Source organism: Cupressus sempervirens, chromosome 9, assembly GCF_028749045.1.
Source record: "Cupressus sempervirens isolate cs-2001-9-10 chromosome 9, ASM2874904v1, whole genome shotgun sequence".
NCBI lineage: Eukaryota > Viridiplantae > Streptophyta > Pinopsida > Cupressales > Cupressaceae > Cupressus > Cupressus sempervirens.
Window position 1 is genome coordinate 409,637,110 of NC_143126.1, and position 21,501 is coordinate 409,658,610.

The 21,501-nt window shown below is 32.1% G+C and overlaps 1 protein-coding gene across 1 annotated transcript; it reads left to right on the top strand.

The window, feature by feature from the left end:
* Positions 1-14,104: 14,104 nt before the first annotated feature.
* On the top strand, positions 14,105-15,405 carry LOC149539023 (membrane protein PM19L-like). Its single transcript, XM_089799052.1, has 4 exons — positions 14,105-14,320; positions 14,438-14,663; positions 14,831-14,876; positions 15,042-15,405. Exons 1-4 carry the CDS (start codon positions 14,194-14,196, stop codon positions 15,207-15,209), a joined length of 567 nt encoding a protein of 188 aa, XP_089655178.1. The 5' UTR covers positions 14,105-14,193; the 3' UTR covers positions 15,210-15,405.
* Positions 15,406-21,501: the final 6,096 nt, after the last annotated feature.

Consider the following 21,501-nt stretch of genomic DNA (forward strand, 5'->3'; position numbering starts at 1 on the left):
TTGCAATGGAGGTCAAAGCCCTAAGTTGTTGCCTGGGTAACCCATTGTAAGTTATTCTAATAAGCAATAACATTTCATTAAATGAGAGTAAAATAAATTAATAAGAGTCATTATTTTTCCTCGCCCATGCCTCAAGTGCTAGTACAAGCTAGGATGGGAGTAGAGAGGATGCTTGGTAGATGATATTGGTTCCACAAAGAGATGCTAGGGGGTGGAGTTCAGAGAAGTTGTTAGGGTAACCTTAGAGTTGGCTCATACAATGACACTTTCCCACTTTCATAGTATATTTTCTATGTGTCTTTGTTGCCTCTGGGTTTAGATGTTACTGGTGTCTTGGTACCCTTTGAGATAGTTTGCTATTAGGTATTTCCTTGACCTAGATGTTGGTTATAACTTGTGGATTGATTGTTGCATGGGACTTGAGATTATAATCTCCTCAACATGGTGGGAGTGGGCTATTTAGGTTCCATGAGGTCAGGTGGTAGTGCTTTTTACTTATACCATTGAGATCTGACACCTGGATGTTGATGTTGGATGTCCTTGTGTAGTTATTCCTTTCTTTCTAACCTTATTTTTTTGTTAGATGGTTATATTCTATTGTATTGTACTTGATTATCAGAGATCTTATGAGATGACGTATTTTATTCATGGTGTATATCCTTTTAGCTTTTCATACCTTGTGACGTGTATAGTAGAAGATCGTGTATTCTAGTTATGTCAAGTGGCATCCTTTGTAATTGTATATTATTATTTAATTGGATTTGTACTTGTTAATATTCCATGATGTAGATTTTGGTTATGTGATACATTTAGTATTAATAAAACCTATTTATATATGTGATTCAACGTCATGGGACCCTTAAGAGATAGAATATGTTTATGATGGTTGTATGTATGTGAGTTATTGCTTTCGCTATATTATATATATTGTTGTTTAATCATTATATTTTAAAAAAATGTTTGGTAATCTTAGTGAAACTTTAGGTTAATTTATTTTGGGTTCACTGGTGGGGCGTTACATGTGTGGTAACAATATTCTACCAAGTGCAACTACTTGATCCAAGTAATTACAAAGGTGGAGATGTGTGCAAATTAACCGCTTAAACATCAAGAAGTACCATGACATGGATAGGAACCCACATTATAGAACTGAACCTTAAAGTATGATACATAGGATTTCCCATGCAACAACTATGATCTAAAAACAAGCAAATTTTGGTGTTATGGTTATTCTTTGGTCTTGCAATGGTACACGATGGCCATGCTTGACTTCTGTAACACAAAACAAAAAAAGTGGAGAACCATTCCTCACATTCCTAAAATGATGGAGAAGGATATTTGCTAGATATTCAAAATATGTGATTAAGAAGGAGTGATTATCATCTATGAGGTCAACAATGATAAATACAACTATGGAAAAGACAAGTGGAAATATTGGAATGAGAGAAAGAACATAGTCAATAATGATGTTGTGGATAGACATGACATCAATTACAAGTGTTCAAGTAGTCGTCAAGATTGGAAGAATAAAAGAATAAAAATAACAACAACTCTACAACAACAATAGGATCCAACTCATTTACTAACAAAAAAAATGATCCAAGGATTGATTAGTGGTTATCAAAACCTAAACAAATATTCACTCCTTTGGGAGACACATTAGAAGTGGTTCTATAATCACCTGTAGGCAACAAGATTATCACTCTTCCCAAATATAAACCTTGGGAACCAAAAATAAAACCTAAATGGTGGAATGATGATGACTATTGCGACTTTCATTATAACAAGGGTCACAAGACAAAAAATTGCATGAAACTAAGACATACCATCCAAGATTTGATAGAGAATAGAAAAGTGAAAACAAAAAACAATGACTATAAATAATCCAACAACCATTTCTCACTTATGGACAAGGTCAATCCTCAAAGAATGAAGGAAACATGATAAACTATACTTCTAGGAATAATGGAAATATTATTCATATATGTTGCAACCAAGTGATAAAACTATTAACATGATTACTCTCAAGAGAGTCAAAAAGAAATCAATTGTGGAAAAATTTAATGTGGTCACTAGAAGTCAAGTGAATCTTATGCTCAAAGGAGATCGTTCATCTAAAAAAGCATCAACAACACCTAAATTTGACAAGACAATAACCAATCCTAAACAACTAACTTCACCTACAATAAACAATTATAGTTTGGTGGATCATTAGAACAAACTCCTACTAAAATCTCCATTTTAGAGTTTATTAAGATCTCTCTAAATCATAAAGAGGTTTTATATCAAGCTCTATTATCAAAAAAGGGTTCTAAAAGACTTGGGCGTAGATAAATTCTAGACTATGGTGAGACATTTTACTTCCCTACACTATCTCTCTTTTTTGGAAGAGGGTGATAAATCATTGAATCACCCACATAACCATTCTTTAAATATTGAAGTGTTTATTTATGAACATAGATTTAGTATCTTGATATATAGAGGCACTAGTCTAAATGTTTGTACTTTCAACTTGGTACAACAATTGGGGTTTCAAAACATACTATAGATTCAAGAAGAAAGATAACAAAAAAATCTTATGGTGAAGAGAAAAGATCTTCTAAAGTACATACGGTCTTACCCATAAGATTGGTATGATAGAAAGAGATGTCATATATAAAGTACTTGATCTACCTCTTGCATACAAAATACTTCTTGGAATATCATGGATCATGTCATGCAGTTTCACCAATATATCACCAATGTATTAAGTTCATGTACAATAGTGTTGAGGTCACTATACCGGCAAACTCAAGTTACTCATATGACACTCTAAAATAATCTAACAATGCGATTCCTCACAACAAATAATATCCTAAAGAAGCAGAGACATCCAGGAAATGGTACTATTAAGTTTTCCAAAGAATACCAATATCTAAGATGATGGAATGAGAAGATATAAGATTGACACAATGGTATATTTGGCTGATCCAAAAAAAAATTATTATTTTTAAATAATTTGACTAGTCGTTGCAATTGCGATGGCCAATTCTAATGGCTATCCATCCCTTACACAACATAGCTATCACAACAGTGTTGTAACTATGAAGGCAAGATCTGATGAATAACCATCACTTGCATAGTGCAACTGTCGCATACACGTCACAATTGTGATGGCTGTCTAGAAGTTTAAACCGTTGTAATTATGACATAGTTTCACAATTGTGATGTCATGAACATGAACACATGTCCCTCCCTTCTTCCAAGTTATGACTGTGTCTATCATTTCCATTGTGATAGATTCCCTCACCATCACAATTTGTGACAGCAAAAGTTCAATGGGAGCCAATTCATGGTTATGTCACTACGGTGACGGGTAGACGTCGTAATTATGATTAACTGTCATTGCAAGATGGGTTCAAATGTAGTAGTGCTTTAATCTAGTGATAAGGGGTTGAGACAATCACATAGATTCTATACTACACACAATATCACCCATAGGAAGTCATTACATAACCCATATTGTACAGGTTGGTTGTAAAAGATGTAGAGGAAGTCATAGGAGGGATGGATGCAATGGAGATCTCAAATGACAAAATAAAAAATGCAGTCAAGAAAATTAAAGAAAAAAATTGGAAGTAAATTAAGGTGCATGGTGAGAGGTTGTGTGATTGGTTTGAATACCTTGTAAGTGTTAGAGTCTTTTATGGGAAGATCAAAGTGAAGGTTCAGCAAAATAGAATTCTTTTTCAGTTGGAGAACAGTAAAAGATTGATTTTACACAAAATTAACACAAATAGTGAGAGGTATTTGAAAAGAAATATATTTGACGACCATGCTTGTGCAAGAATAATTACAACAACTATCCTAAAAATGGCAAGAAGTAAGGGAAGGGAAGTGTTGGAAAAATGAACTTAGTGCTCCCCTTGGGATTTGTGACAAGGGCTTAATTTCCTTCTGTGTACTCTAAGTTGAGTGGTTGTATCAAGGATTAATATATCAATATTTTGGTGAAAAAGAAACCCCACTCTAACAAATGCTATCAAACATTGGTCACAGGTTTGAATCCTTAAACCCTCAGGTAAAGTTGAGGGGGGAGATTATTGGAAAATGTTTAGTTCTCCCCTCTAGATTTGGGATAAGGGCTTAACCACCTCCTATGTACTATAAGTTGAGTGGTTGTATTAGGCATTGACACATTGGTCTTTTGGTGTAACGAAAACACCACTTTAACATAAAGGACTATTTGAACTCATTTGGGAAAAAGATCACCAAGATTAATGAAGAATTAAAAAATGATAAGACTTTGTTTGTTTAATCCTTGTCCTACTAACTCATCAATGAAATTTAATGGAAGGGAATTTTACCTAAAAGAGTTGAAGCACATAATGAGGTATAAACTACTCAAGCTTCTTTAGGACACAACTCCTAAAGGCATTATGAATTACATCATACCATTGGAAAAACTAAATGACCTATTGGATGCAGTATTTCTTTCAAATTAAATCTTCCAAATATGGATTTTTGACGAAGTTGCAAGTTATTTGCTATAACATAACAAATCGAAATGTTGAAATTCCAACCAAAAAAAAATGGAACATCCTAAAAAAATTAGTAGAAACATCTCATAATTGATCAATCATAATATAAATAAGTACTTTTAATCATCTCTATATTCTACATTTTTACTTCTATTTTTAATGGTTTGATATGAGTTTAAAGTTTGTACTTTGTTTCTTGAAAAGGATAAATGTAGTAGACTCCAAATGCTAATCTCTCGAATAGGCCTGCCAAATATCAAAATATTTGTGATGTTGAATTTGATGCTAGTTTTCCCATCGACCTAAAGCTAATGTTGCTCTTTTATTTCTATAAAAGGGAATTTAGTGCCATTTTCTATCTCTAAGGGTTATGATTATCAAATGGGGCATTGAAATTTAAGTTTTTCATGATGAATTGATTGAATTGTATCAATTATCATGTGTAGATAAAATAATGAGAACCAATATGAATTACTATATTTCAAAAAAATAATGAAAATATTCAAGGATTATGTTCAAGGGGGAAATGACACCAATGATAAACAATGGAAACAAGACTGAGAAAGTTAAATAATTTATCCCGAAGACATTGTATACAAGAGAAAGAGGGGCTTCCAAGCATAACCCTCGATAAGCCCTAAACCTAAATAGAAAAACCCCAAAGAGGATAAAGGGATGCCAATACAAAATCTAGAAACTTGTCAAGGAAGTATGCTAGCAAGTACTCTTTCATGTAATGTAACAAGAGCTATGACAATTATAGATCTAAAATACACACAAATATCCCAATATAGATCTGAAAGTAAATGTATGTCAAGAGGGAAAATAAAGGATAAGGTACTCACCTCAAAACTCAAAGAGGAAGATGTAATTTTGCTTCAAAAATTGTAGATCTAAACTATTTTTGAACTTTTGAGCGTGGATATTAGAATAAAATGATGAAAGGAACAAAACCCAGAAATCTCTCTAGAATCTAAGACTAAAGGACTAGGTCAACTTGGGAAGACATCTTACAGCTTGGTTGACTTAGTTCGATGACCTAAAACTGAATTATCTAGGAAGCTCCCAAAAAGTAGGTTCTAGATCTATAATCCTTTTTTCTCCCACTTGCAAATTTATAACAAGTTTTGTATGTGTGGGTCGCTATAAAGGGATTTTCCTTAGTCAACCCCTCATTTTGGTGATTTCCACCTCCAAAAATAGTTGCTAGGAAAAATATCATGTGTGTGTATGTTCGTAACCCTAGATTGGTATATATAGAATCTAAATATATTAAAATGCTAAGAGTATACTCTATGAGTGAAACCCTAGCATGTAATGTGCATGTATGTAAAATGTATGTAAATTTATGAAGATGCAAAGAATCATATCTGAAGCATGATGTAGAAATAATACCAAGCTCCAAAGGCTAAATTATCATAACCATCTCTAAGATCCCTTCGCAACTCCATGTTTGATATATTTTCCTTTGAATGCTTGATGAAAAATAATAACCTCACTTGTAATGAAGAATAAGAAACCATCCCTTCCTTTCACCTTACAATTGAACTAAGTCATATTGGGATGTCCTCAAGTACTTTCTCCTTGCTCCTCTCATATGATGTCATGTCATTTTTTTTCTCAAATGAGGGATCAAATGCCTTTTTATGGGAGATTTTGGAAAATTACTCTGCAAAGGCTTACTACACAAGTGAGCTTTCAACAGGAGAGTTAAATGTAAATCTGAGCCCTCAGTCAATGGAAACCTCAAGACTAGGCTGATCTGGGTCAACCTACTCTAGACCAAGTCAACATGGGTGGACCTAGTCCAAAAGGTTTGACCTTCATTGTATTCTTGTTCAATTTCTAGACTAGTAAGGGTCACAAATGGAAAGTGTATATCAGACTGTCATCCGGATATCAAATATGCGATGTTGAGGTCCTAGAACTTAAAGAGGATACTCACATATTAGGTCCTAACATAGTGAATATGTGAAGAAAGAGGGAAATCAAGGAGGATTTTTTAGGTGTTGCCTCAATTTCTCCTACAAGAAGGAGGAGAAAACAAGTGAAGTGTGTGCTTAAGATGTGAATATAAAATGAAACCACATTGAAGAGGATCTTAAAGGTCTTAAATTGGAAGTGTGTCCAATTTAAGGTGCTACAAATTATACCATAAAAATATATCATATAATCTTAATGATGAAAATAAAATTTAATATTAATGGTAAAGTTGAATGATTCATGGTATCATCTAACATACACATTTTTTTGACATTAGAATATGCTATAACTTATTATACATGATAGATCTGATGAGATACAAAGAATAGTCATGTTCAGAATTGAGAAAATAAATTATAATAGTTACTAGTAAGTTTAAGAAATACCTAGAGGTTAGGACCTATTGCTTCTATAACTATTAGGGTTGACACATCATCTCATCATCTGAATCTTCCTTTTCCTCACCATCAAGTTTAAAGCATCGTTCATTATTTGCTATTTTTTCTCCAATCTACATACCTCCACTTAATTGCATCTCAATATCCTCAACTTCAACATCAACTCTAGTGGTACTATTAATTAAGTTATTAATAGTGATATTATCATTTCTCGAACTCCCAATTTGGTTTGAAATGTTTCCCAATCCTCTTCTTTGACATTTTTCCTCCATAAATTTAGTGCCCTTTTGTAAGGAAAGTTATGGACTTCATACTTAGACGTATATAGCCTCATGCAATTTTCCAAATTCTTGTCAAGTTTTTTTTCTTATCTTTGACTTTAGGAACCCCAAAGCATTGAAAATTCTCTCATCCTCCACCAACCCCAATATCATGGTAAAACATAAACCAACAAGCTTGAAGAATTCTAGTATTGCAGTCATCAACACTTTGCTCTGAGCCTGACTTATCCAAAGCTTGGTTACCATCCTTCTTTGTTGGGGTTCTGCATAAGATCATGTTGTTCCTTTATTGTATGTACAAAATGATGTGATTTCTCTCTCAAATTAATTCATCTAAATTTTCATTTACAATTGCCCCATTGATTACTTTTGTTTTGAAAATTTTATCTATCACACCCAAGAACTTGTCTCTAAAATGTTTTGGACTTTTGAGACTCCAATAATTAGGAAGCATAATAGAAATGGCTTCAAGTAACTTGCTTGAAGGGAATATTTTTATAATTTGCATAGAAAGATCTAAGGTTTCTTGGTTTCTAATCTATGTAGAAAGATAATTAGTTATAGACAAAATAACCTTGGGTACCTGATTCCTTTGTAACAGTTAATTTTTTTTTTTGTGGATTTCTTGCATGGTACTATGGACTTGAGCCTACCATAGTAGTACATTGGTATCTCAACACCAAAAGTATTGGCACATAACTCCCCATTTTCATCAATGTTTAAAAATTTATCAGGAATATCCAAAAAAAATTGTTAGATACTCAGGAAAAATATCATCCTCACAAAATGATGTTGGATGTTTATAGAGATTATTGAGAGTCACACATGTCATTTTATGCAATGTATTATATTTTGCATTATACATAGTTATATTCACTAGATATTGCTCATTATAATCCTCATTCCTCTAACATGGGGAGAATAGTTGCTAATGTTAAGAGTGTCTCTACATTACTTAACTTTCAAAGTAGCTCACGATATTTCCATATGCTATCCTTATCATGAGTTAACTCTATTGTACCAAAAAATGATAGATATTCATTAAAAATTTGATGCATTGGTCCATCTAAAGAGATTCATCTGGTACCATTATCCTTAAGAAGTTGTTCCCTTCAGTTATTCCTTTGGAAAACTGTTGAAATTTCCTAAATCATTTAGGAATTCATAAAAATGGTAAGTTGATCTCTTTGATTAAACTTTCAACTTTGTGTACTTGCAAATAGTTGCTGACAATTCCAAAATCTAGATTTATAATGGGGGCTATTCAATGAATGTTGATTAATGTAAGGTGTAAGAAAACTTTGTCTTTTCCACAAGGTCATTCTTGTAGTCTTGTATTATTGAAGCTTCATCTACTCCAACACACACCAGCTTGTTTGCAATCATCATGTCATTTATACCTCCATATTCAATTAGAGTACTCTTCACTAGTTCAAATATGTTTTCAGCTATTACATTATCTTTCATTTTAATAATAATTAGTAGATTAGGTTAGTAGACAAAATTGTGTATAGTATAAACATGCATGCATACCTAAGAAGTATTATCTAGTATTGTCACCTCATCTAAAGATAATGCAATAAGATTTGACTGTTTAATTTTTTCTTTTACATTTTTCTTTTCAACTTTAGCAAGACAACTTGCTCATTTCCATTCGTTATTTACTGGTCAATGACTCTTTAGATAATTATGAACTTTTAAAAAGTGTAATAAAGAACTCAATGATGGGTAATCTGTCATGGCACCCCCTTTTCTCAAAATATAAATGAAAACACTTAACTAAAGAGCTATCCCTATTTGTTCTACTTTCATTGATTTTCCAAGAAAAACTTCAATTGATATTTTTACTTCAATGGGCTTTGTCTGTATTTTTCCTTGAAATTCAATTATTTATGCATTATTAATATATTTACATTTCATGTTATCATTGATTATACCACTACATCTAAGATTTTTATCTCACAAACTTTTACCCATATGCTTCTCTATGGTGTCAATTTTTAGTTGTAAAATATTTTCCTTTTTATTAATTTTTGTGCATATCTTACATTTTCATTCTACTAGAGGCTCAACTTCAATTGGATTGCCCACAGGTTCGATGAATGAATACTTTGAGGACCATTCTATTTGAAAATTCTTGATCAATATTTCCCACTTCTAATGTTTTTTTTATTTTTCATATCATTTTTCCTTTCTATTTATTTTTTCCCTTCCCTAATCGTGCACCATCATCATCTTTGGAATTCTCTTCCAACTCAATTATATCGTTATGGCTACTCTGGGTATTTACCTAAAAATATTTTTCAAGTTCATCGTGATAAGATATTTAGATTCACCAACTTATTCAATATGTGCCATTGGCAATTGTTGAGAATCTTGTAAATGTACTTGTGATAATATTTTGACCTCAAACTTTTCTACCACTAAAATATGATGATAAGGTTATACATTTGCTAGTCTTTCTTAGCTTTCCCCATATGTAGGGCTCTTACCCTTGTTCATGTTTTGCATCTCCAAATAAATATAGGCTATTAGACTACCAAAAAAATATCACCTTGTTGAAGAAGCAATAGACTATTACATATATTTATATAAATATGATTCATTAGTTGTATGACCTAAAATATAAAATACAAATGTCATCATGTTTGATGTTCATGTCAAAGGTCTCTCAAGTGATCAATGACCACTAATACTCTAACTTGTACCTGCTAAATAAGAATAAACTTAAAATTACAGATAGATAGGGGTCTAAGCTTCTCACATGTGTGTGAATTGCAGTCACCACTCACCAATGCTCAAGCAACAGTTTGAGAAATTGAAACTTTGCTATCAATTGGAATTGAGAGAACCAATTGACCTCAATTGTGTAAACTAACACTAATCTATAAATTCATTTATACCAATTCTTTTTTGAAAAATTCATAGGGAAGCTTATAGTGTATACAAAATATTTGGTGAAGCCTGCATAGTTAAAATATGTCTTATATCATTTTTTAGGAAACTATGGTCCATCCAATATATGGCTATGAACAATATAGTTGACAAAAATGGCATTAGTGTGGGACATGCATCCACAAAATGTAGGTTGAATTTTGCCCCTCCTCTAAACAACAAATCTTATAAAACCATGGGTGAACTGAGGTTGTCCAAATATTTCCCTTCAAAAATTATAGGCAAATGTTTTGAATGTGTGCCAAAAATAAATTCGATTGGAAATATCACATTAAAAAAGTAGAGTTGGTGGCATAAATTATTAGGTGATGGGCCTAGGGATGCAACCCATTTTTATAAAGTTGGGGTGACACTTCACGTCCAATACGTTGAAATAATTCATCAAATCTATGTATGTGGATGTGCAAAATTTTCCATTAGCAAATATTCACCACTAAGGTAAACCATGTTAGCATCTTGGGATAAAAAAAAGCAATTATGCATCACAAAAGAAAACTTATAATAGTTAGGTTTGTAAGATTCTAATGTTCTAATTTGTTGTAGTTTGTTCTTGTGCTAAACTTTGAACTACAAGGTTCAAAATCTCAAAAGAAGTGGAAAATGATGAAACTATTCCTTAACTCAAGTTTCTTAGAAGCCCTTGTAGGAGTAAATTTAGGGTTCAATTTTTCAATTAATTAGTTAGTTTTACCTTGTGGTCCACATAGGAGAAAATTGTGGAGTGATTATAGTAATTTAATTAGTTTCAAGTGAAGTAGTTCGGAAGTATATCTAGGTGATTTAGATAGATTTTCTTTTTGCTAATGAATAAATGGGACGGTTGGTAATTTTTGCAAGTTGTAATTTTGATCTTTTGGAAATGAGTACGAATCAAAGATTTGTAGGGTAATTACAAATTTTTTTAATTTATTTTTTAATTTTATTGGTAAAAAGCTTAAGCCCTAAGAATTTATTAAATGATAAAAAATTTACAGAGATCTTGCGTTCAAAGTGTGCACTGGTAAGAAAAACTAGAGCGAAAATCCTCTAGTTTAACCCAAGGACTTTCATCCACTAAAAGATTAAAAAAAAATTAACTATAGGGATACTCCCCTATTTACATAACTATTTGATGAAGGCATTTCCTCATAATTTATAGAATTCGTACATTAGTGTCTCCAATCCTTATCCAACCTCTTCTTTATATGCGGAACTCAAACTATCCTACACAACTTAGTTTCTTGGCCATGATCGATGTTAGTCAATTTATCATATAAATCGTTCTATTGATTATTCGTCATTTTATTCAATTAATGGAAGAAACATATAAACTAGCTACTTATTTTAATAGTTCCAACCTTAGTAAAACATTACTTTGAAAATTTGTGATGACTTCTTAATCTTTACTACTAGGTAAGATGTAGTATAATTATTTTGTAATTTCTAAAGTTAGTTTAATGATATTACTTTACAGGTATTTTCCATATTATCAAATTCTTTCATCAGTCTAATACTTTTTTAATTTTATTGTGATTTTTCTTATTTCTATTCTTATAATTGCTTCCTTAACATGGTATTTTCTAAGATTAATTTTTAAACTTTTTAAAAGTTAATAATTAGAATCTAGTATCTTGGGAGCTACCTTCCTTGGGGAAGCTTAAGAACTAATCATTTTTTGTAGTAAGCTGATTTGTAAAGTCATGTATTATGCATTTGCATCCAATTTTAATGAGTTCCTACAGCGGCATCTCTTCTTCAAACTCACCAACAAAGTTAGTCTCATTGTTTTATTAGCGGATTCATAAAAAATAATAGTCCTAGTTCTTGGTATATCGTTATGACATCTTACTAAAGTTTAATAGTTTCTTGATTTTTATGTAATTTGTTAATACAAGTTTTATTAAGAGAAATGGTTGTTATCTATTTTATAGATTTAACTTCTTTCTTGTATCTTATATATTTTATGTGAGTTTTATTGTGAACCAAAATGAATATGGGAAATCTCAGTTATTTTGTCCTAATTCGAAGTCTCGCTTATTATTTTATATTCTCTCTTCATATCTGGCTTTATTCCCCAATTTCAAGAATCATTTTCCTAATTTAATGAGCAATGTCATTGATTTATATGCCAAGTGGTGATCTTTTATTTAAGTTTGGTCCTTATTTCCTCTCAAATTTAAAAATATGATAATTTTGTTTGAAACTTTCCTTTGGGGAATGAGCGGCGTTCTGTAAACTTTTAAGGAGGATGATGATCTTATAGTGTGGATAATGTAAAACAAAACATTTCATATGAACAACTCTTCGTTGAATGTGTCCCAAGCATTTGTTAATACTTCTGAAATTTGTGACAAAGTTTACAAATATTAGCAAAACTAGAAAATAATGAATAAGTTTACTCTTAATATTTTGTTCTATTATTTTATTTTCCTTAGTGTTACAAAGTAATGAATGGTTGAGAAATTTTTTAAGTTCTAGATCTATTTGCATCAGAAACCCTAGCAAGAAAAGTTGTAAAATTTGGAAAACATGTACCAACTTATGCAAAATTGTCTCCTTGGAAATGTTTTTGTTAGGCAAAATAAAGTGAGAAATGAAACTAATTTCAAATTATTAATGTTCACACTTTTTTCCATTTCAAGAGAGTGGTCCTCATTAATGTAAGGTGCTCTCACTAGTTTAGGATGTAAATGCACAAAGAAAAGAAATGACAAGAATAGATGTCAAGAAAGAAGAGTTGATGACATAAATAAAATAAAGAAAAGTGCATGTAACAAACAGAAAAAATAGGCCACTTTTGTGGCTAAGCACACAAACTTGTGTGGACACAACCGTTAGAACCTTTTTTACATGAAGCCGACATTAGAGACTGTCCTAGAAAAACCTATAATCCCTCAAACCCTGTTAGTAGATCAAATTATACTTTTATATGTTAGTTTTAGAAAATAAAAGTAATTTAAATATTATTCATATTTTTTAAAAGAATTTTTTTAAAAAAATTGACAATATGAATATAATTAAATAATACTTTTTAGAAGATAAAATACAATTATCTACTACTTGATCCATGGGCTCAATAAGAATCTTTCAACTTCACTAATAAACCAAGCTTTTATTAAAGAAGAAAATATATATTAACTTATACTTTGGCCTAATTTCGACATAGATTATGTTTGGCTTAATTCCTCCAAGTGGTTTTTGTGGGTGGCTCTAAAAATTTATCTGATAGGAGGAGAATGAAGAGCGAGGCAAGACAAAAGAAAGATGATCTCTTCAAGACCCCAAACTCGACCCCGCTGATATATAGGATGATAGTGATCCTCTATATGTTGTCTATACTGGTTTAGCTTCTTAGTGATTTTGTTGTTTATTCTTGTCTCTAACCACGTTTATATTTTTCAACTAAATAACTCTCATAAAATGACTTTATATTCCCCTTTTTTTAAAATAATATAGTTTTAATTATATTGTAATAGAAATTACCTATTAATCAAATAGATAAATACTAATTTTATTGTTTTATATCTAATAAATTTATTTTATTTATTTTTTAAACACATCACTCATCACACCTCACCATTATTAGTATTATCATCAAACTTCTCCACATGAATTATTAAACTCTAATTTTAAATTAATTACCAGTAACCATACGAATTCCTAAACTATAGAGCCCACAAGCAGCTCATTCAATCGTGATTACAGATCACTCCCTCCTCAAAGCATTCAAAAACCTGCGTTTAATAAAAATACCAACCAGCGATAAACAATTGTACTCCCATTATCAATGAACTTAAATGAATACAAAAGTTAGCCGTTTTTTGGCAGCAGAAAAGAATATATTATTCCCCTATCAAAGTGGGTCATCGCCAACCTGTGTGTAGACTGGTTTCTTGAATTGGAAATAATACCGTTTCCCATACTCTTTACTGCACTTATTCCTTTAAATACCGCTTCCCATCTTCTCCATTGCACTCCAAGGAATTGTCTCTAGTTTGTTCATTTTACAGTTTGAATCATTTGGAGCTCTCTTGAAGAAATTTCTCTTTTTTTAAATCATTTTGAAATTTTGTCAAAATGGGTGTAAGAATAGTGAAGTCTTTCGCTGGACTCATGTTGTTGCTGAATTTCTGCATGTATGTGATTGTTGCTGGAATCGCTGGGTGGGCACTCAACAAGGCCATTGATCATCATTATGTCACTGGTAAACAGAGATATTTCTTAATAGGTTTTTGGTGATTGTTAGTATATTCTCTATCTCTAGCATATGATCTGAAATCTGAAATTGATTGTATATATTGCTTCTTGTTTTGTTTGACAGGACCCAGAAGCAGCATTCCAGTGGGATTCTCATTTTCACCATTGTTTTTCCCCATGGGAAATGAAGCCACTGGTTTTATGGTCATCTTCTCTCTGATTGCTGGAGTTGTGGGGGCAGCTTCATGTCTTTCAGGGCTTCATCATCTTCGAGTGTGGACAGCAGAGAGCTTGGCTTCAAGTGCTTCTTCAGCCATCACAGCTTGGGCTCTTACACTTCTTGCCATGGGGTAATTAATATATGACATGTTTCATTAAATGGGGATTAAGGGATTATTTCAGAATGTTTTGTCCTGGATCTATTTATTAAGAACTTTCAATAGTAGCTTCAAAACCAAAAGCGATTTCTTTTTTTTTTTGTTTAATGCTGATCATAAACATGGAACCAAACTTGCAGGGTGGCATGCAAGCAGATCCATTTACATAGCAGAAGTCCAAAGCTGGTATGTGATTTTGCTTTAGTTAGAATGTTTTTGAATCTCTCTCCACAACATTTATATTTTATGCATTGCAAAGCTACTCGATTGACAAGCTCTTCCCTGTCTGAGTATTCAAAGGCAGAGGATTTCTGGGTTTTTAATATATGTTATGGAATATGGTCTGTGCAGATCACTTTGGAGGCCTTCATCATCATTCTATCTGCGACAGAATTGTTTTACATGATGGTCATCCATGTTGGCTTCTTCGCTGGAAATTACTTTTTCTGTGCAGAGAAAGAGAAAGATGTTGTCATCACTACTGCTGAGCCTGTCAAAGAAAGTACACTTCCAGCTTAGAAAATGGAATTCAATGTGGGACGAGTTTTTGGTGTAGCTCCTTTTTTAAAGCTTCTAATGCCTTTGATTGTAAGATTGTGTACCTTTTTCCATGAGGCAGTTCTGGTCTAAGATTTTTTAATTCAAACTGTGATTTGTCCATGAGGCAGTTCTGGTCTAAGATTTTTTAAGTAAAATAAATATTATATTTTTATCACTGAGTGTATGTTACCCTGATCTAATTCACTTCTACACTCACTCAATTTTTTTGGTTATGGACAATCAAAATTCCACACTTTTCCAGCAGATTAGCATGTTAAGTCAAGCATTAAAGAAATCACCCATAATCGATATCCATTAAGCTATCCTAACGCAGAAAGGAAACAAAACAATCTCCCCTCAGCAAACACAAACATACACAAGCAAAGACTGTGTAATAACGATAACAATATTATTATTTATTATTTATCAAGTTTGCAACACAACGTTTACATTTGTTGGTCTATTCAACATTTTGTTATTTTGACAAGCCAAGATTCACCAGTCTCTCCTTTCTTGGGCATTCGATCTCCCCACGCCTCACACTCTGTGTTTCCTTGAAATCCCTGGAATCTCCTCTTCTTCACTGGTTTATATCTTGCATTGTGCATGCAAATCTCTCAACTCACGGTCAATACCAAGTTTCTCCTGCACAATCCAACAGGGTACTCTTCGGTCACTACTCGAAACTAGTGGTTTACAAGAATATATAACATTTGATGAGGATCTGAAAGACAAGTTCGACAAGGTGGCTAACTCTGTTTATGTGATGCATTCTGCTGCAACCACCATTCATCTGCTACAGGTTGGGAACGAGGAGAGCAACGATGCCAAGGAAATGGAGACAATCTGTTCACTGTATGGCCCACGTCTCACACTCTGTGTTTCCTTGAAATCCCTGGAATCTCCTCTTCTTCACTGGTTTATTTCTTGCATTGTGCATGCAAATCTCTCAACTCACGGTCAATACCAAGTTTCTCCTGCACAATCCAAAAGGGTACTCTTCGGTCACTACTCAAAACTAGTGGTTTACAAGAATATATAACATTTGATGAGGATCTGAAAGACAAGTTCGACAAGGTGGCTAACTCTGTTTATGTGATGCATTCTGCTGCAACCACCATTCATCTGCTACAGGTTGGGAACGAGGAGAGCAACGATGCCAAGGAAATGGACACAATCTGTTCACTGTATGGCCTTTTTGGTAGACAATTGGCTGCGACTTTTGTTGAAGAACTTGAATAAGAAGGAGAGTTAGCTTCTGCTCTCTTCCTTTTCTTTTTATTTATGTTTTCAAGTTACTAATTAGGTCAATGGGTCCTTGGTCTATTGGTAAAGTTGAATGGCTGACAAAGAACCCACCAGGGATCAAGTCTTGCTGAGTGCAAAGCCCGAAGACATCATAGGGATGAGGCTAGGATCGTGCCTTGGGCAAATTTGGCAGCATGGATGCTCCTTTAGTCCTTGACTCTTAGCCGAAGAGGTTTTAGGCACGGATACCTTAAACTTGTTTGTGGATGACCTCCATCAAAAACAAAAATTACTAATCAGCCCATGAGGCTTTCTTTGTTATTAAGCACTCTGGACTTATTTCGTGCCCATAGATGTTAATTGAGCTAGTTTTTTATATAATTATGACACTATGATAGTTGCCAGTTTTTTATATAATTATGATAGTGTGGTAGTTGTCATATGTAGTCAATGTTTTTATAGGAATATGTTAGTATAAGGATTTTTGATGTTATGGAAGGGGTTTGGTTAATTGTATGGGAATGACTTTTGGCTGATTTTCAACCTTGTTTCTATATTCTAGGTCAACCCCCATTTTGGTTGCTTTTTAATATCAAAAATATTTGTCTTTGATGTCTATTCTTAAACATCATATATCAGAAAAATAAATTTGGAAAAAATAAGTCAATTTTCACTATTTAACATTTTAGTTTAAGAATCAGACTTTAGCCTCTGATGTTTAAGTCATTTGGTTTTTGACATAATTTGATAACTTGATCTCAATAGGTTTGGTTTTACTTTATGGTAGATTAATAATGTGATCAATGACATTGATATAAAAAGTTCACATACAATCAAATCTAAAAGCTACCAACATTATTCATATGGATTGTGAAAATATTATAGCATTTATACCTTTCATCTACTCTGTACATATCTCACAATCATTGCAATCCATTTCTTTTAGACATCATATACTAGAAAAAATTAAATATGGAATAAATAAGTCAACTTTGACTATTTAATACTTTTAACCTAAGAATCAAGCTCTAGTCTATGATTAATATCGATAGGCATTCTACAATGGCAGAAAGGATGAAGTGAGTGTTGGAGTTAATGTTCCAATAGTAGTAAATATATGATTGTTGCACATGTGGCAAACCATATTTGAGCTGTTCACAACATAAGTTCAGTTCAAGTGAGTCATAGAGTTTGAGTTGTAAACAATGACTAGTTGTAGATGTGTTTGAGTTAGGTGTTCATAAATTCCAATTAGATGTCAAGTTTGTGTGTGTTGTCAATCATGAAGTAGTTTGTTATCAATCTAATTATCAGACATTTAGTAATGTTGATGGTCAATCTATTGTATAAATATGCATCTATTATTTAAGAATAAAAAGTTGGAGTAGTGTATTATTTCTTTGTTCTATATTCTTTGTTTCTATTGTTCTATTTTTCTAATATGGTATCAAAGTCATCTTCCTATTAAGTTATGTCTATTACAGAAGAATTTGTTTCATTTTGAAGAGATCAATACTTTGAAAAATAGGAAAAGATGTGATAGAGGCTAGATGGATGCTCGGATAGTCTGAGGTGCTATAGGATCAGAGAAACTATACCTTTAAGAGGGTTATGAGACACACATGTATGGATTGATGTCTAATAGTTCAAGGAGATCAAAAAATCTAGAAGCTAAGAGCTTGGCATCATGTCTTTACGAGGGTTATGAGGCATTTTATGTGGAGATGGTTTTTCCAATGGTGTTTTGAAGCTAGATGATAGCTACATGACTATGCCAGCAATTGGGAACAACTTAAGGAAGTCTTACTTCTCTATGAACTATATTCAAAGTGTAATTTCTACATAATGTTTTCTTTAGTTGTCAGATTAAGTGGGGGTGTTGAAGATAATGTTCCAATAGTAATAAATAAATGATTGTTGCACATGTGGCAAACCTTATTTGAGTTGTTGACAACATAAGTTCAGTTCGGGTGTGAGTCATAGAGTTTGAGTTGTAAACAATGACTAGTTGTAGATGTGTTTGAGTTAGGTGTCCATAAGTTCCAGTCAGCTATCAAGTTTATGTGTGTGTTGTCAATCATGAAGTAGCTTATTGTCAATCTAATTATCAGTCATTTAGAAATGTTGGTGGTCAATCTATTGTATAAATATTCATCTATTATTTAAGAATAAAAAGATGGAATAGTGTATTATTTCTCTATTCTATCTTCTTTGTTTTTGTTGTTCTATTTTTCTAATATGGTATCAAAGTCATCTTCCTATTAATTTTTGTTTGTTAGAGAAGAATTTGTTAAGAAGATGAGGCTTGGAGAAGAACCACCAAATGATTATGATTTCATTGAAGAATTTGTTTGATTTTGAAGAGATCAATGCTTTGAAAAATAGGAAAAGATGTGGTAGAGGCTAGATGGATGCTTGGATAGTATGAGATGATATAGGATCAGAGAAACTATACCTTTAAGAGGGTTATGAGACACACATGTGTGGATTGGTGTCCAATAGTTTAGGGAGATCTAGAAATCTAGAAGCTTGGCATCATGCCTTTACAAGGGTTATGAGGCATTTTATGTGGAGATGGTTTGTCCAGTGGTGTTTTGAAGATAGATGATAGCTACATGACTATGCCATCAATTGGGAACAACTTAAGGAAGTCTTACTTCTCTATGACCTATATTTAAAGTGTAATTTCTACATAATGTTTTCTTTAGTTGTCACATTAAGTGGGGGTGTTGAAGATAATGTTCCAATAGTAATAAATAAATGATTGTTGCACATGTGGTAAACCTTATTTGAGTTGTTGACAACATAATTTTAGTTTGGGTGTGAATCATAGAGTTTGAGTTGTAAAAAATGACTAGTTGTAGATGTGTTTGAGTTAAGTGTCCATAAGTTCTAGTCAGCTATCAAGTTTATGTGTGTTTTGTCAATCATGAAGTAGCTTATTTTCAATCTAATTATTAGTCATGTAGAAATGTTGGTGGTTAATCTATTGTATAAATATGCATCTATTATTTAAGAATAAAAAGCTGGAATGGTGTATTATTTTTCTATTCTATCTTCTTTATTTTTGTTGTTCTATTTTTATAATAGTGGGATAGTGTGAGTGTGTTAATATTAAAATTTATCTTTTTAGGTCAAATTTGACAACCATTTACATGTCAAAATTATAATATGTTTACAAACAAAGTATGTTTTTTAAAATAATTTAATAAGATTACGTAAAATATTTAAGAAAATTATAAACTTTGGAGATATAAAATAAAAAACTTAAATAAATGAAAATATATAGAAATATAAATATTTTAGATGTAGTAAATATAGTTTTAATCATTTTATAATGGATATCTATCGACATTTCTTTAGATAGATTTTTTTAATATATCCATATTGGTGTTTAAATCATTTGGTCTTTGACATGGTTCTGTAACTTGCTCCCAGTAGGTTTGGCTTTATATTACTTCATGATGGATTATGTGTGTGATCATTTTGAAGTCTTCCATTATATCTTTCACATTCATTTGTGCATAGAGATTGTAATCATCACATTCCTTCCAGGATGTTATGTCTTGGCAGACGACAGCATCCACAATAATACACGTGTAGGTTCTATCATGGTCACATTCGCATGTTAGGGAATACTTCAAAAGGAACTATCAAGAAATAGGTTGATTATAAGATTATCAAGAAGTGAGTTCATGTACAAGTTGATGGATGTTCATGCCCTATTCCAGAACTCAATATTTTGCATACATGTCAAATATGGCAGAGGCAATCACAACATCTGCCAAATTCCTTCTTTATGAGTGACCATGCTATATTCCAAAGCTTTCCTAAATTGAAGTAAACAAATGGGGAAGTATTTTTGGTTGATATTAATCTTTGATTCACCAAGGATGCTCGTGCATGGTATCCAATAGAACTTGAGTAGATTGTAGTGGATAATGTTTAATCACTACTCCAAAATCATGCATTCCTCCTTCAAAATCACTCATTTCTCTCCAAGAAAATATCATTGGTTTTGAATCATCCATTCCTTCTTTCCAAGTTCCAAAAAAATCATCATCTAAGAAAGTACCTAATAAGTTCATAGTCCAAGTTCTATTTTAAAACTCTATCAAAAACCATTAAATTAGATCAAAGGGATTGTCACAAGGATACAACCAGCATTTAGTATGTCCGCCAAAGTGTTTGCAAACATCAAGATGAATTATTGTTTGCAATCATGTGTCACCAAATGATTATATATAATTAAACATGATTGTTTTGCAATCTTAAGCCATCACATTATTTTGTATAATTATTAAGTGGTGTATCATCGAATAATTGAACATAATTAATAATATAATATTCTTGTAATAAAATATATATGCCCTTGGCCAAGAAACAGTATATATGCACTAGGTATAATCCATGATTATAAAGATTATATTTGGAATTATAGAAGTATCCCAAATTCATATATAGGTTTAGATCATCGTAGATTTCAACTCACAATTTAAACATCCTAAATCCAACATCAAACTTAAGGTTTCAATATTATATTTTTGAAAGACCATAGAGAGAAATCCTATGTTGGTCAATTAGTTTTGTGTTAAGGAAAAATCTAGGCCTAAATATATTCAAGCTAATATGAAACACAAAAAGGAATGATATGATATTTGAGCATCTTAAACAATGCAATATTTAGAGCATTGGGGATGGAAAAATAGTAAATGTATAGAGAATAGTGATAAGTGGAAACAAGATCATATTTTACTCTATGAACTTATAAATAGTGAGTTACACTTTACGGCCAAACTTAACACTAATTTTTTTTTTTAGTGGGGCGGGGGGGGGGGGGGGGGGGGACCTTCACTTTCTTATGCCTTACTACTAACCATTAAGAATTTGAAGATGATGTAAACTACTAATTTGTGGCATTTTATTTGTAAATTATAATTTACTTATTATTTAAATCAATTTGTATTAATTTTTCATCTCCTTTAATAACTAGGCTTTCACAGTAAACAAAATTTTTTAGAGA

Coding starts and splice junctions, on each gene's coding strand:
- LOC149539023 (XM_089799052.1), top strand. CDS start 14,194: ATGGGTGTAAGAATAGTGAAGTCTTTCGCTGGACTCATGTTGTTGCTG. Junction 14,321..14,437: donor TGATCATCATTATGTCACTG/GTAAACAGAGAT, acceptor TTTGTTTGACAG/GACCCAGAAGCAGCATTCCA. Junction 14,664..14,830: donor CTTACACTTCTTGCCATGGG/GTAATTAATATA, acceptor CCAAACTTGCAG/GGTGGCATGCAAGCAGATCC.